The sequence below is a fragment of the Spermophilus citellus genome, assembly GCF_964194105.1.
Source record: "Spermophilus citellus genome assembly, chromosome: 1".
In the NCBI taxonomy this organism is placed as follows: domain Eukaryota; kingdom Metazoa; phylum Chordata; class Mammalia; order Rodentia; family Sciuridae; genus Spermophilus; species Spermophilus citellus.
Window position 1 is genome coordinate 272,423,552 of NC_138182.1, and position 17,505 is coordinate 272,441,056.

The 17,505-nt window shown below is 34.1% G+C and overlaps 1 protein-coding gene across 1 annotated transcript in view; it reads right to left on the reverse strand.

The window, feature by feature from the left end:
* C6 (complement C6) overlaps positions 1 to 17,505 on the reverse strand; it is an 83,671-nt gene that overhangs the window by 22,239 nt on the left and 43,927 nt on the right. The window contains exons 8-10 of the mRNA XM_081302820.1: positions 14,793 to 15,033; positions 10,025 to 10,147; positions 384 to 550 (exon numbers count right to left, since the gene is read on the reverse strand). Coding sequence (XP_081158946.1) covers positions 384 to 550; positions 10,025 to 10,147; positions 14,793 to 15,033 — 531 coding nt within the window. The remainder of the gene's footprint in view (positions 1 to 383; positions 551 to 10,024; positions 10,148 to 14,792; positions 15,034 to 17,505) is intronic.

The window sequence follows — 17,505 nt, forward strand, 5'->3', positions numbered from 1 at the left end:
ATTTATCCCACATCATTATAAATAAAGATTTATAAGTGCTCATCAAATGAAGAGTTGCCAGAAAGATATAGAAACTAAATTTATTTTATGCATGGGTGAGATGAAGAGTACTACTCATGGTGAGTTTGAACAGTTTTATTCACAAAATTTCCTTTTCCAGTGTTTCATAGATGCTAGGAATTCTAAATACTGTACCAGAATGCTTGTTTGAATAGCAAAAGCACTAGATGTGCATTTTTTAAAAAAGCATATTGTGCGTACATATTAAAGAAATACATTTCCTTATCATCTGAAAAGAAAATGGAAAAAGAATTGCACAATGTAAAATTTGATTTCTAGAGAACTACTTTAGCTCTCTTACCTTCAATGCATTTTAATCTTACCTCAAAGTCAATCACAGCAGGATTTTCCTTCACTGATTCCAGCCACTCAGAAAATACTTTTTCCTCTGGACCTGAGGTCCCTTTCTCCCAGGCCAAAGCTGCTGAATACTTGCTCCTTCCACCTTGGACCAAAGATATAGACTTTTCTGCTCCCTGCAAAAATGAACCTACAAGGTGTTCAAGAAAATTATCCATTAAATTGTATTGAAAATTTATTCTTTAAAGAAATGTCAATTTGCACAGGACAGAGAAGTAGATGGTATAGTCAAGCATCTCCAATAAGAAAAGCTAAGTGGAAAAACAAGAGAACAATTCTCATTCCCACAGAGACTTCAATAGAGACATGATAATAACAGTGCAAACACTACCACTTACTTATTGAGAATATGGCATCTGCCAGGGACTTCCTACACATTGTGGTATATAATTGTCAAAACAACCCTGAGCAGTAGACATTAGTAGCTATTAGTTTAAATGTATATATTGAAACTGAAAATAATTTGTCCTGGAACACATGTTTAGGGAGAGGCATTACTGGCATGCAAATACAACAGAGTTCTTGAGTACTTTTCCCTTTATGGTTTGATGCCAACTCTCCAGCTTTTGATTTACAGACATGGGCCCCTAAAATAACATAACCACATAGCTCTGGTATTTGATCAATTGCCTGCCACATTGGAAACTTTCAATTGCAGATAAAAAATGATAGAATGCCTTTAAACTTAAACTTTAAACTTAAAAGCATTATATGTAAAAGGAAAAAAATACTGGAAAAGGAAATTTTGTGAATAAAACTGTTCAAACTCACCATGAGTAGTGAGTTTGAAACAGTGTTGACACTGTTTCTTTAGAGGAACTACACAGCACAGATATTTAATACAAATTTCAAATTAATTCCCATTAACTAATGATAATTTTAACAATATGGGTAGGATCTGAGTAGTAGGCAATTATAGTGAGAACAAATATCAAATGAAAACTTCTTGTGTTCATGTCAAAATTTCAAGGAGTTGCTTTCTTGTTAATAGGAAGACTTGGTCTAAGCATAAGTAGCCACCACTGTGGGGAAAACAACAAAAAATTCTGTTTATTTCATCTAAACTGTCTTCTGTAACTTTTTTATATATTTGCATATTTTGGGCATACTATATTTTTAGAATAATAAATTTATACAACTCGTTAGTAAGTATATATATCCATACATGTATTAGGTGTATTAGTTTAAAATAACTTTCTACAATATTTTGGATTTGAAAAGTTTGGAGTCCAATTGCTTAAGTGAAAAAATTTAGAGCTAGAAATGGACAAATCTGTGTTGCCGTGTATGCTTTTTCCTCAATATGCTATTGATTTGGGGTAAATGACATTAACAAGAAGTTGTTGAGAAGTTGCCATATGCCAGAAGACTGAGAGAAATGTAAAATATTGACCCTCCATGAGGAGACAGCATAGGTACAGAAATACACTAGCAAAACTATAAAAGAAAAAATTAAATGAAGGATGAGGAAGGAAGGAAAAGAGGAAGGGAAGGACAATATGAGGCAATACTATTATTGTCATCAGACTACTAGAAAACTGGGTGGACCTAAAGGAACTGGAAGAGAAAATGTCCAGCACAGAGTCATAGTTCTCCATTTATAGAGGGAGATGGGAAGGGGAGGAAGGGAGAAATGGAAAGAAAAGATATAAAACATAACAAAAGAACAACAATGCAAATAGTTTTGCCAAGTATTACTGAGTAGTGTGAGCAATTCATGATTCTGGAGTTAAGAAGGTGAAAGAATGCCATGATCTGGGAGTTAGGGAGGGTGGCACTCTGAAAAGAGGACTGTCGTGACCATGGGGCATAGGTAAGACTTGCTATGAAGATGGTGGGCTTCAAAACCTGGGACACCACAGGCACATGCCCAAATCTGGTCGATGTGCTATATCTGGAAGAGAAGGCAGATGGGCATCAGTCTGAGTTAAATTTGAAGAGGAAGAATGGCAGAATTAAGAAGATCTGAATGGAAAATGAAGAAACCTGGGTTTATTCTCTAGGCTTCAAAACCACTGCATTCTCTAGAATCAATAAAAGGTTTTGTGATGGGGAAGGGAGAGGATTCGGGTACATTAGCAGTACTGTGCCAACTGGGTAGCCGTGGGAGACTGACACACCAGTTTGAAAACTATTATGCCTGTCCCTAATTTTGCAGTGTCCTCTCATTCCAACAAGTTGAAAACCAGGCTCCGTATATGGTATTTTCTAATCCCAATACCTCTCTATCAATTCAGTTTCCAAAGTAGTCCTGATTCTAATCTAGTATTGCCTCTCATATATTTAAGTAAACTTTTCTACTGAAGTATAATTTTCACACATAAAAGCACACCATCGTAAGTATGCAACTCAATTAATTTTTTAAAAGTGAACATGCCCTCATAGTCATTGCCCACATTAACCAAGAGCACCAGCAGCACCCTCAAAGTCTCCTTGATGGCTTCTGTCAACTGTTATTTCATTCTCAAATCCAACCCACAGCTTCACTATCCTTGTATATTAGTTTTGCCTGTTTCTGAATTTCAAATGAAAAGGTATAAAATGTGTACTTTGTTGTGATGGTTTTTTTCACTCAGACTTATGTTTGTGGGATTTGTCTACATTGTGTGTAGCATTCATTAATTCATATCCCTGTCCATTTTATTCTTGATATAGACACTTGAGTCATATCCAGTTTTTGATCAGATATTTGAGTTGTACCCAGTTATATATGTATTCAAACTAACATTTGAAAATGTTACTGTGCATATTTTTGTACATTACTTTTTTAGCATATTTGTCCATGTTTCTATTGGGAACAAACAGTAGTATAATTGCTAGATTATTAATACATACATTATATATACATATATTCATGTGCAGAAACAGACATAGCTATCAATAAACATTTTATATATATAAAATTTATATATATATAAATTTTTTATATTTATATAAATATATATATATAAATTTTTATATATAAAAAATATATAAAATGTTTATTGATAGCTATGTCTATATATATAAAAAATACCACTTCAGTAAGCACTTCCAGTGTCCAAATAGTTTCATCAATTTAAATTTCTATCAGCAGTTTCGGTGATTGGTTCCATACTCTGTCAAAATTTGTCAATTAAAAATTTTTTACCTGAAAGGGAGGGACATGAGGAAGTACCAAGGAACAAAATCTACTAAATTATGCTATGCCTATGTACAAATATACCACTCCATATATATATATATATGTATGTATGTATATATATATATATATACACATACATACATATATATATATACATACATATATATATGTATATATATATAAATTTAATGCACTACATAATAATAATAATAATAATAATAATAATAATAATAATAGAAGGGAGATCAATAGAGTAGAGCAAGAGGTTCAGGAGGAAGGAGGGGAGAAGAGAAAGGGGAGGGACTGGTGAGTGAGACTGATAAATTTATGTTATGTGCAGGTATGAATATGCCATGCTGAATCCCACTATTATGAATAATTATAATGTACCAATAAAAACATGAAAAAAATTTAAAAAATTTCAGCAAAAGCCAAAACAAAAATTAAAAATTTCACCATTTGTATGAGGTAGTATCTTATGGGATTTAAATTTATTTCAACTCCTGATAATGTTCTTTTCATGTTTGCTCTTTGAATATCTTCTTTCATGACAGGCTTACTTGATATGTTTGCCTATTTCTAAATTTCTACTATTTCCCTACATTACATGTCTTTACTATATGTCACCTAGACAAGTGCCAAAGGATAACTTATACGAGCTCAGTATTTAGTACAAGACAGGCTTTATTCTTATCATTTTATATAGACTGTTAAGTTCTCATGAAACATACATTAAATAAATAATATTAGTTTCATTTTATATGTCAAAAACCCAAAGCAAAGCAAAGAAGGGTCTTGATGTTGGTTACATTGTTAATCAATAGTGGAGCCAAAATTTGAATTTATATAGTTTGTCTTGTAAATTTAATAGAAATGCAATGTACTTAATCCATCACAGCTAGAAATAATCTGTAAAGGAGAGTTTACTTCCATACTTAGTAATTTTTACTGTTTTTCTACTGAATTCACCAGAGTGTTTGGCCCAATACTAAATCTAAATTTCTTGGTTAGGCCTTTTTTTGGGGAGAGAGGGTGTGGTAACTGCATACCATATAGGGTTATTGAAAAAAGAAAATCATAGTGTTCTTCATGATTTTAAAAACTTAGAGGAGTTCTCTTTAACTATTTTTTACACTGGGAGTTTTCAAATTTAAAGATGCAACAACTCCCTTTTCACACTTAACACCTATTACCGTCCTGAAGATCCTAAGTGCTATAGTGAGAATATTTAAATAGGATTAAGTCCAAATATTTAACCAAGGCATACAGTCCTGCTTTTTTAAAAAATATTTATTTTTTAGTGGTAGTTGGACACAATACCTTTATTTTACTTATTTATTTTTATGTGGTGCCGAGGATTGATCCCAGGACCTTGCATGTGCTAGGCGAGTGTTCTACCGCTGAGCCACAACCCCAGCCCCCAGTCCTGCTTAATACAGAAAAAACTGCTTTCCGTGGTTTATTTCACAAATTTATGCTAAAAAAATAGAAATATTCACTTATGTATTCAACCTTTGCCTCTCTGTGCTTCTGTTTCCTCATCTATAAGGTAATAACTGAAGCAGTCTCCTGGGGTCACTAAGAGGATGAAAAGTTCACACACACAAAGCAATTAGAGTGGAACCTGGAACATAATAGGAACTTACTAAATGTTGATCATTCGTGCATCATTTCTTTCAATTTTTCATGTTTATAGAAATACATTGATTAATGGGAGATGAGATTGATCAAATCATGTTATATGCACATATAAGTTTGGCATAACGAATCCCACTATTCTGTATCCAACAATAAAAATAAATACATTGATTAAACATTCATATTGTGTTAGGCATGGTGGACATAAAGACTATATCACTGTCCTAAATTTGTTCACATCTTAATGAAGGAAATAGGAAGTAAACAGTGCATTGAGTGCTATGATACTGTGAATAGGGGTTGCAGTGAGATTAAACAGAAGTGTAGCTACTTTAATCATGAATAACAACAGGTGGTAAACAGAATGGCTCCTTGGACTGCCTGATAAGTTAATAATTTATAGACTTGTTTGTTTTGAAACAAATATTGCATTTTGAGCATATTAAATATTTAAGCAATTCAGAAAAACAAAATCCTCATTCCCCTTACTTAATGTTAGTTTTATATATTAAATGATTCAGTCTTCCTTGACTCGTGTTTGCCCACTGTTTCTTCACTCCTAAATTCTTTTTTTATTTATTGGATTAAAGTCTTGGTATTAACTCTTGTCTGTTTCCTTAATTTTTTGGTCTTCAGCAATTTATTTATTTATTTTTTGTTCTTTTTTTGTTACACATGACAGTAGAGTATAATTTGACATATTTATACTAACATGAAGTACATATTATTCTAATTAGGATCTCAGTCTTATTGTCAATAAGCTTTCCATGTGTTTTTAAGCTCTATCTCTGCCATTCCTCTCACAATTAAAGCCACATCGTGGGTTTTTCAATAGTACAGCCTCAAAATAGAGAAGATTGACAGAAAAAAAGAATAAAAAACCTTTCTTCTGAATTCTCAAGTATACTTTTGAATCTAGCAGAAATTATAGACCTAAAGGCCATGGTTTTCAAAGTCAAGAACCAGGCTGTTGAAAGAGAAAAGAATTCTTGGAATTCTTAAAACTTTAACTTAAATACCAAGAGCCAAACCTGCTAGGATTCAAACCATAGAATTTATAATACCAGTCATAGAATGAAAAACTGAACAATGACATAAGAACCCCTTTCTTTCTCAAATGGAAAAAAAAATAGATTTTTGAGTGGAAGGGAAAATGGAGAATGTTAGATATGGTATAATGAAAATTTAGACGTGATGAATTTCTTAGCTCAGACCTGGGATTCTATTGCACTGAGCAGTCTTGGGAGGGATGGTAATACAAGAGAAATTTGATAGCAATGCATAGTCGTTTGTATCTAAATCTTCTCTATGAGTAGAATGAGAATGGTGACACTTGTAGAGAATATTTTATATCCCACATGGTGCCCAAGCAAATGGTCCCCTGAGTTGCTTTAAAGGCACTCACAGTTTGCTATTATGTGTTCAGGAAAGAGTTAGGAGTTGCCTAAATCTTAAAGAAGATGAGGAAATCTTGAGAGAGGGTTTTAGACAAAGGGGCATGATGTTGGTTGATATGAAGAAGATTCAAAGGGTATGGCAGGACCATTAGCATTGGTGGTGGGTGCCAGTATCTAATGATGAGGACCAAGGTAGGCAAATAATAGATCAGCTGAGGGCAGCAAAGACAAAAGGGCTTTGTGCTAACAAAGGTTTCATTTTTCCTCTGATGCTAGGATACCCTTCCCCCAATGCATGTACAAATGTACACACATACACATGCATGCACATGTACACACACATAAACACACACACAGAATATCCCTGAGAAACATCAAAGGAGAAAGGTGAGGGAATCTTACATTTGACTGAAAATTGAAAAATGAAACACTGAATAACTGTGTTACATTACATTGGGCATTTTTATATTTTTTATTACTTAGAAGAAATGGGCATTTGAGAAAGACTTTAAGTTCCACTTTATAAAAAAGCCCTATCTGAACATGCGAATTATTCCAATTGTTCTTTTTCATTTTTTTCTTTGTGACATGATTTTGAGTATTTTTTTTTATCAGTAAGTACTCAAGAATGTATATCACCAGAATTCTTTCATGTTTTGATAACGTCTTCCTGTTATTTTTCCATATGGAGGCATTTCTTTCCCCTGTTCAGAAATCTGTGGGATTTCTCCAATAGCTTGTTACGCAGAATGTTGTTATGGAGAAGTCTAGGACAACCAGGTTTTGTCATTGTTGTGTATAAAACTTGTGTTTTTCAACTGAGATACTTGTAGAGTTCATTTTCTAAATCTTTGGATTTAGTAAAAAAAAAAAAATCAGTTTTTTTTCCCTTGAAGTTGCATACGTAAACCATATGTCTTTTCAATGTTTTTATTAGTATCTTATAGTTATACATAATATTGGGGGTTAACTCTGACATAATTATACATATAAAATTTATTCATTTATTTTGAAGACTCTTATTTTATGGTACTTGTGATTGAATCCAAGGTACTCTACTGTAGAGCTATAGGCCTTTTCTTTATTTTTTGTTTTGAAACAGGATCTTGTTAAGTTGCTGAAGCTGGCACTGAACTTCCGATCCTCCCGCCTCAGCCTCCCAAGTAGGTGGGATTATCGGTGTGTGTCACCCAGGATAGATTCTTACAAAACACTGCTATTATTGTTGTGTGCATGTTTTAATAGTTTCATTATTTTTTAAATTAAAAAATTTTATTGGTGCATTATAATTACACACATTAGTAGGATTTGTTACATATTTGTACATGAACTTACATGGTTTGTCATTCATTCTATTTTCATTAGATTTTCTTTAATAATAACTGATTTTTTTTCTGTACTTATTGTGATTTCTTTAGATAATTCTTACATGTGTTTAACTTTATTAATTTTATATTCAGACCATTATGTTTTGTCCATTCAGTGTCTAATTTATTTATAATGATAACGGTAATGCTGCTCAATGTTTTTACCTTGACTTTGAAGTCTTCCTTTTCCTTTAATTTGCACATTTAAATTTTTATCTTTGAGCTTTCGACTTATCGAATTCATGTTCTTATTAAAATATTCTCTTTCATGATAAGCTAGTAAAGAATCTGTATCCATTCTTTGATTTATATTACTAAATTACTTGTCTGTTTTGTATGTTGTTTTGCCTTCATTTTCTTTCCTTTTTTGTTTTGCTAGAATGCAAATGTAATTGTTAATACAGTTCTTCTCATTATACTTATATTCAAGCCAAATTTCTATGTATTTAGAATAATATATTTATTATTTTGGTGATGAATATTACATTTTTATTTTTCTTTCATATTCCTTATGAGAGTGTCAGTTTCAAATCTAGGAGTTTCTGTGATCCTGTTTCCTTTCCTTTGTTCTGAAAAAATGAGTGGCAGTCAGGCAAAGTAAGAGAATAAAAAAAATTGTGCACAGAGTAAAGAGTTATTTATAGAGGCAAGGCATAGCCGAGAGCATGACGTGTTTAGGAGATGACATAAAGTTGAGCTATGCAGAGAGATGTGCGGGCTTATCCTTGAGGCTATAAGGGACCATGACATATTTAAAGCATAAGGGTTTCATGAATAAGATTTGTCTTGGAGAAAATCCCTCTCACAAAAATGTGTAGAATAGACTGCAAGAAGGGAATACTCAGAACAAGGAGACCAGTTTTAGAGACTTTTGTGATAGTCCAGGTTGGATATAATGAATGGAGTTATGTACATGGAATTAAAGAGAAGAGAACACTTTGAGAGGTATTCAGGAGACAGAATTGATTATACATGGTTACTTATTAAATATGGGGGTTAGAAAGAAGGAAAAAAATCAAAGGCGATTCCCAGATTCCTGGCTTGGTTGACCTGGTGGATGGCACCACCATGCCTCAAGCCTGGGAATGTTGAAGGAGAGGGGAAAAGAGGTAGGCACAGTTTGCTGGTTCCTATGCTAGTCGTACTGTTAAGTCTTCACAATAGTCCCTATAGGCTGTGAAACTAAGGCAACACTAGATAATGATGAGAACAGCTTGAGAAAGGAAAGAACATACTGATGTTCAGGTAGATTTGCTTGGTAAACATCTGGTGTCTGGAGCTCAGAAGAGAAATCTGGGTTGGGGATTAGGATGTAAGAGGGCAGTAGCCAAAACACTGGGAAAGAGGAAGATATTCTGCAAAACCTGACTAGTGTCTTTTTTCTTTGAAAGGTTGGCCTGGATTTTCTTTCTCCTCCTCTTCATTTGCCAAAGTCAACTTCTGCCTTCAATGCATGGCCCCCAAATAGTTCTTGTCACAAGACCATCTGCCCATCTTTTTCAGCCCAATGTACTTTCATAGCCTTTAAAAAATACCTCTTCTAAACATTTATCAGTCTATTTTTAATGGTCATTTATATATATCCTTACTCTGTAAGTTTCTTAATAAGAATGTCCAGATCTTACTCCTTCGCCTTACAAAGCTTCATACTGAATTCTACCCATGGGGATACTTAGAAATTGTTCATTAAATTAAACAGCTTTAGCCAGGCGCAATCCCAGCAGCAACTTAGTGAGGCCCTTAGCAACTCAGTGAGACCCTGTCTCTAAATAAAATACAAAATAGGACTAGGATGTGACACAGTGGTCAAGTGCCACTTGAGTTCAATCTCCAGGAGCCTCTCCACCCAAATTTAACAGCTTAAGAATTAGATAAAGAAAACTTTAGCCACTACTTGAAAATATTTTAAGTAGTGCTAATGTTATTTTATTTGCACCTTTCCCCTGTCACACACAGGGCTGTGAGGCAGGTGAATGAAATGTTAAATGTTAAAGATAGCACAGTCATATGCAATATAGTACTTAAGTTACAGGCAGTCCCAGGACACACTGGACAAGTGGCTAAGAAAGGACCATTACCTTCATATTTTTCTGACAGCTTGTTAGTAGTACATTTCTTCTCTACTTTTGTTTTCTTAACAAAAAGAATACGCTTCTTCTTTTCAATATGGATACAGTTTCGGATTTCTTCCTCTGTTAACCCTAGAAAATGGAATACAAACAAAACCCACTTAGACTGTGCCATTGAGCATTCAGAGGAGGAACATGAAACTCTGGTCCCTTTTAGAGTGAGACACTCTAAGCCTCTGTCCTTAATTCCAGTAGACGGTGTTTTATACTGATTCAGATTTGCATAGGACCAGAGATAATGAACAGAAAGTGTGTCTTTGAGTTCCTGCATCTCCTGCTGCAACACTGACCCTAGGAAGCATCTATGAGAACACTGTAGCCCACCCCATAGGGTTGTGTTAGCTTCTCCCTGTTTCTATTCACTGTTGCCCAGGACCTTAAAGCCTATCTTTTCTTCTGCACATGGCCATTGAATATCCCTGAAAATCAAGAGATTTAGACATGCTCTGTTCTGAACCCCACTATAAGGCCTGCTTTCTGGGTCACAGCTGATTCCATGAGACCTAAGCGTATTTCACCTGTACATGACCTAAAATGTAAATGCCGAACATCTCTCCTTCCCTGAACACTCATTTTCATCTTCTATGCGTCCTCTCCAGGACTCAGCTTTTCACTCTTTCCTACCTCCCAACATTTCTTATTTTAATCCCAGAAATTCTGACTCCCTGAACTATGAGCTCTTCATCTCCTCCCTGGCTCTCCTGAATTCAAACCTGTATTCCATCCTGTTTCCCTGTTGTCTCTGCGGGAGGTCGACACTGCCTTATTTCCACCCCTTTAGTTGTGGGATCTGGGATTGACATCTCCCTAGTTTCTTAAAGTTGCTTTTACTGGATGACTTTTTACAGTCTTATAAGTCTTGTAAAATCCTTGATGCTCTAAGGCTTGGGTTATATGGTACCTTTAATTCTCATTGTTTTTGTCCTTTTCCAAACTCCCAGTCCTCATCCATTGAATATTTTGCCATCTGAATCACTCCCACTGCAATGTCTGTGGTCATTCTCAGTGACCTCAATACCACGTATGAGTAGAATACAGTGCAAGGAAATAGACTGAGCACATTTATACACCTAGTGGTTCCTACCTATCTGGGCTAATTTGAAGGGAATCCATGATTGAGTTCCTGCATCTCCTGCTGCAACACTGACCCTAGGAAGCATCTATGAGAACACTGTAGCCCACCCCATAGGGTTGTGTTAGCTTCTCCCTGTTTCTATTCACTGTTGCCCAGGACCTTAAAGCCTGTCTTTTTCTTAAAACAGCTCTCCAATCTTCCTGACTCACTGCCAGAAATATCAAAATTAGAATCCAGGTTTTTTATTTAGTTGAAAGTTGCCTTACAAAAAACAAGTTCATGAGAGTTATCACTGTTACTATCAGATTTTAAGCACCTTAAAGCAACATATTTTTTTTCAAATACTGATATTTAGGGTTGTAGGTTATAATAAACAGGGAAGAGCACTTTTAAAGATTGAGGCACCAGTTGGGCATGATGGGGCATGCAAACCTGAAGGCACAGATCTCTGAGAAATAAGGCTGGGTATTGTGAATTAGATCTGCTTTCTACACAGGTCTTTTCTTTTTTGGCAGTTTGACATATTTGAAGAGATGTGTTACTAGTTGGGAGTAAAAAATTATTAGCTTGGAGCCCTCATGTTTACCTGGCCTGTTCAACGCTAGCAAAAAAGATGACTATTTGAAGCTGGCTAAATAAATACAGTTTCCTTTTCTTGGTGGTAGCACTGTTTTATAAGTGGATCAGCAAAATCCTTGGGAAACGCTAGGAATTTAGTTTCATAACACACAGTTCCTTTCTTTAGGTTTTTATTATTTATAAGTGAAAATTGAATTTTATATGTCCAGTTAATTAACTATGACACACACACACAAAAACTATAAACTCAATTTTATTTCCTGAGGGCTATCTGTGAATCCCAAAGAAGCTGAAGTCTGAGTCTTTCTTATGGCATTGAAAGCAGAATCATTAAGATATTAGTTCTTTATCAATAAATTTCTGCACAAGCTTTTTCTTCCCCATCATATGTCCTGTCATTGCTGCCTGGTTTCTATCTACTAATTAACCAAGGAGCTTCCAATATCCAAATTTCACACCTAAGTGTCCTCCTGCTGCAACACAGGGATCAGTATTTCTATCAGGTCCTCAGGTACTCTAAGTCAATAGTGTTAGTGAAAATATCATCCTAATACATAGTATTGTGAATACTTTTTCACCTCAAATTCAGAGCAGAAGATGACTTCCCAACAAAAGTTTTAAATTACCATTTTTTATGATACTTTAATTGCTTAATGTTTTCACTGTGTTTCTGAAATTCTTTTCATCTTGCACACTGAAGAAATGTCAACTTTTATTCAAAGTTTTAACATGACTATGGGACACTGAATAATAGAGGAATAAATCAAGGAATGAAAACAAAAAGCAATTTTATTTTATTTCATTCAAGTTTCAAGTAACTTTCTCAAAGGCAAAGAGTATAATGCTCATTGAATATAGTATAACAGAAACTAATTCTATACTCTACTTTCATATTATGTCTAGGTAAAGGGTGAAGAAATAGAAAGAGAGAAAAGAGAGAAGACCAGAATGTATGTTGCAGAAGCAGGCAAGCCCACCCATTGTCTAATTCCATTTTATTGAGCTTTGTTTCTATGTGAATGTGCTTCATTTTAACTACAATTAAAATTGCACAGCCATATTATTATTGTGACTTAGAAACATCTATGTACGTATAGGTATAATATGTCTATTTACTGTACATCAGAATATTCAGAACCTAAGAATATTGAATACAACGTTGTAAAGTATATTAAATACATACACATATATATTCTGTTCATATGCACACTATAAGTAATATATATATAGTGTGAATTTATGTATAGCATGTGTCTATGTATATCTGGTGTGTACATGGATATATAAATATGTATGAGCATTAATTTTAGTGACTCAATGCACCTCAAACTCTCTCTTTCCTTCATAATGTATGTCTAATAGTCAATCTCTATTTACAGAGAAAGAGAGGGGAGGTGAGAGTGTTTTAGCTGTAAAGTTTAGCCTATCAGTCTTCACCTATTGAAACATTAGGTGGTTGATTAGAGATCTACACAGTTCTTTAACTGACCTGATCTCTAAGCTTTTAAAGGCTTTGCTTTGAATATGTGAGTATACTCATCAAATAGGAAATTATTGTCTGGGCTCCACAGCATCTAAAAGGAGCTAGGATTTGCCCCAGCCTTTTTTTGCTCAGGATTAGCATTGATACTATAGCAGTGGCTGAAGACATCAAATTCATTATGTAAGCTTGGCTACAGTAGAATGAATAAAGAAATGGAACTCAAGGGGCAGACAGTATAATAGTTAAATAAAATAATATTATAATAATAATATAATAGTTAAATAAACAGCATAAATAGTTTGGATTTTAGTAAACATGTCAGATAAAAATTTATTAAAACCTTCTTATTAAAAATCCTTCTGAAAGATATTTTTCCCAGTATTTTTCTTAGGAAATAGATTATAAAGTACCTTAAGATTTGGAGGGACTCAGGGAAGCCATATTAAACATTAGTAGTTGCCACAATGAGATATAAGAACAGAGGGACTAAAATTGTATTGACCCAAGGGCTAGCCTGTTACTGTACTTTAAAATAAATTTCTGGTTTCTTCTGATAAAAGTTTAATGATGAATAATTTTGATTTATTTAGGGGAATTGATGAGTTCAGTTCTGGTTATCATAGTTTCCCAATTTTATCCTTTTTTTTTTTTTAAGAAAACCATTTTTTCTTTAGTTGTCAATGGACTTTTATTTTTTTTTTTAATTTTTATATGAGGTACATGACAATTGAACCTAGTGCCTCACACATGCTAGGAAAGCACTCTACCACTGAGCCACGATCCCAGGCCCCCAGTTTTGTTCTTAAGAGAAACATGATAGTCATCACAAGGATCCTTGGTCATTTCACACAGGAGCTAGAAAAAAAATAATAATCCAAAGGAACTTAAACTATAATGATAATTAATATTGACAATTTCAGATAATATTTAAGAAAGAGGTTTATGTTGTTATTTTATATGCAAGCACAAAAATGTCTGCTCCAAACCTCAAGACATGAAGTTGTAACCTTTCCTCAAATAAAATAACTTCAAATTTGGTTTCATGTTCTATCACTAGTAGTATGTACGGGCCTGTAGTAACTCAGTCCCTTTTCAGTTTCCTTATTGTTCTTCCACTTTATGCCCTTGACTTTTACTTAAAATCATTAAAAGTAAATGATTGCTATTGAATTTGCTATAAATGTTGCTCTATATAATTATCTGCAATAAAAATGCTATAAGTAAATTATCTTCAGAATGGAGTTCCAGGACAACCTTTGTTTTCCTTGTGGTATTGGAAAACCTCTCTCTTTTATGTATCTTCTGCTGTGTAGCTTATGATGCTTTGAGATGTCAGGAAATTCAGAGACAAATACAATGCCCAATCACAGAGACTAGGCATACTTATTTTTTGGTACAATTCTCTATTTTTAATTTATCTGAGTATGAACTTTTTATTGTTCTTCATATCATTCTGGAAATAAAGCAGGTCTAAATAAAGTCAACGAAGAATTATTCAAATAGCAGAGTAGGAGAAAAAAATGTATTGCATGCCATCCTACCACTTTAAAAAGGGGAGGGGGCGGCTGAGGGAAACGTACCTGAGTTCTTCAGCTCTTCACGGCTAAACTGGTAGAGAAGGTCATACACACCTCCCAGGGAGCCGGAGGTGAAGTAGTGTGTACCAAAGTTCTCAAATATCTGGCTGTATAGAGCAGAGTTGTATTCTAAAGGCAGATGGTTAAGGGCTTTCAAAAAGATGTCAGAAAGCTGCAGATCCTCTGCTTTCATTGTGAAGTTTAAGACCTTTATCACTTTATGGATCCTAACGAAACTAGAATCCTAAATGAAATTTAAAAAAAGTTAAGAAATAAAAATAAAAAGGAAGATCAAAGGTAATGAAAGCTTTTAAGTGCCATTAATTTATCATTAAGCTTGTTTCCTTCCACAGTATGAGAACAATTTTAACTCTATTGCATATTATCTCATACACAATTATAATTTTCATTTTATGTTCCAGTACCTTTTCCTGAGATGTTCAGAGCACTAAACAGATGAGATTATCTCAATAATGGGAACTGTGTGACTGAGGCCTATGTTCTGTACCAAAAAAGAAATGATCAATCTTTCTCTCTTGATTGCCCACCATGGCTGCATCCCCACTGAGTTTTTATTTAGAATGCCTTACTAATGCAAACCATTGAAAAATGATTGTGTAAAGATTCAAGTGGAGTTTGGCAACTGTGTAGCTTCATCACTAACTGGAAAAAGCATTTAAATTTTCTAAACTTTTGTTGTCCAGTGACAAGATGAGGGCAGTGCTCCAAGGAATACTTTACACTTCCTTTCAATGACAAAATGCTGTGATTCCAAATGATTTAGGGGTGAATTTGAAACAAATTTTTTTATATTCTTTCTCCTTTACCCATAGGCAAAAATAGATGTGGGTTTTTGTTTGTTTCATCATTTCTTTTTATGTTAGGTTAATTAGGATTAGATGGTTGTTATAACGCTTAAAATCTCATTTCTTGCCAGGTACGGTGGGGCACGCTTGTAATCCTAGGGACTCCTGACTCCTGAGGACTCCAGGAGGATTACAATTTAGAAACCAGCCTCAGCAATGTAGCAAGTTCCCAAAACAACTTAGCCTCACCTTGTCTCAAAATAAATAAAAAGAACTGGGGATGTGGCTCAGTGGTTAAGCGCTCCTAGGTTCAATCCCTGGTAATAAATAAATAAATGAATAAATAAATAAATAAATAAATAAAATCTCTTTTCTTTATATTGTCCTAAATGGCCACTGAGGCCTATGAGAATATTCACATATAGTAGCTTATTAAAAAATAGATACTTTATTTGGTCTTTCAATTATAACACAATGTAATGTTTGAATAATAGTAACAGAATGAATGACCATATTTTAACAAAAGAACTATAACTGGTAATTATTAAGCAGCCATCCATCTTTCTGTATACTATAATTATGGCACCAAATGACTGCTAAAGCAAAAGAAAGAAAATCACAAGGATCAAAAGACTCAGGGTTCATTTTCCTCTCTTTGCTTTTTCCTTTCTCCTTCTTACCTTTTTGCCTTCCATTAATTTATTTTTCAGCCATCAAATACTATGGATGTAGAAGGCACAAGGTAACCAAAGATTGTGCCCTTGTGGAGCTCACATTTTAGTAAGTACCCATTAATTCTATTTTTAACTTTAACACTTGAATTTTGTGATAGAACCACAGTTTTCAACAGTTAGAGGGGCTTTTGCTTTTAGAGAGAAGTATATAATCTCCCTGGGTATCTGAAATGCCTGTTATGGGAGGTTCAATATTTCCATTTTTTAAAAAAATGGAATGATAGAAAATACAAATTAAACTTAGCACAAGCACAGGCATACTATTCTTCTCACCAATATGGGATAGCTGGAACTGGCTGTTTTAGACTAAAGAATACTATTATGGTAGTTTATTAAAAACATGCATTTAATCATTTGTGAGATCTTACTGCATTTTAGTCATATCTATGTAGTTTCAATTTTGTAAATCAGAAAAGCCCTGGATCTTACAGAGCTGATTGTTATTTTTTTTTAATAGATTCTTTGCTCACCTCCCCCCACCCCCCAAAAAAGTCATTGGTTTCATCCAATAAAATAAAGCATTAAGATCAAATGAAGGGCTTGGATTAAATTTCAAGTGTGTGGCATGCTGATTTCACTGCTTGAAGATGGAGAGGAGTTGCAGTAGCATTTTCATCTAGACTAACATTTCCTTATTCTATTCAGATCTAATTGAAGATAGCAGTCATGATTTTGGATGACAATTTTGTAAGACAAAATTGTTGAATGACAGTAGTTTCATATGTTCTGACTTGATACTGCAAATGACCCTGCATGTTTCTGCTTGGGAGAAAATTCTTAGGGATCAAAAAATGCCTGTTTATCTACAAATGAGGGTTTTACACCTGTTCTTTAGAATGTTTAAAACATTTATAAACCAACTCGGTGAAAATGTTTTAATATCAGGACTGATACCTACATCTGTGTCTCTTTAGCATCTCCATTTCCCTCCCATTTTTTTGGGATCTACTTGTAGGTAGTTACTTTGAGTCCTGAATGCTATATTAGAGATTTTAAAAAAGAAAAGCCAAAGGACCAGACATGTGCAGCCTCAGATATTCCAAATCAGTAGATTAAAAGAAGCTCATAGAGATGTGTATTTCACTTCCTGGTGATACTGGCACTCACTTGTCTTACTAATAAGTTTAGCTAAATTTGGAGGAAGTATAAAAACCATAGTCCATTTGAAACTAAAGG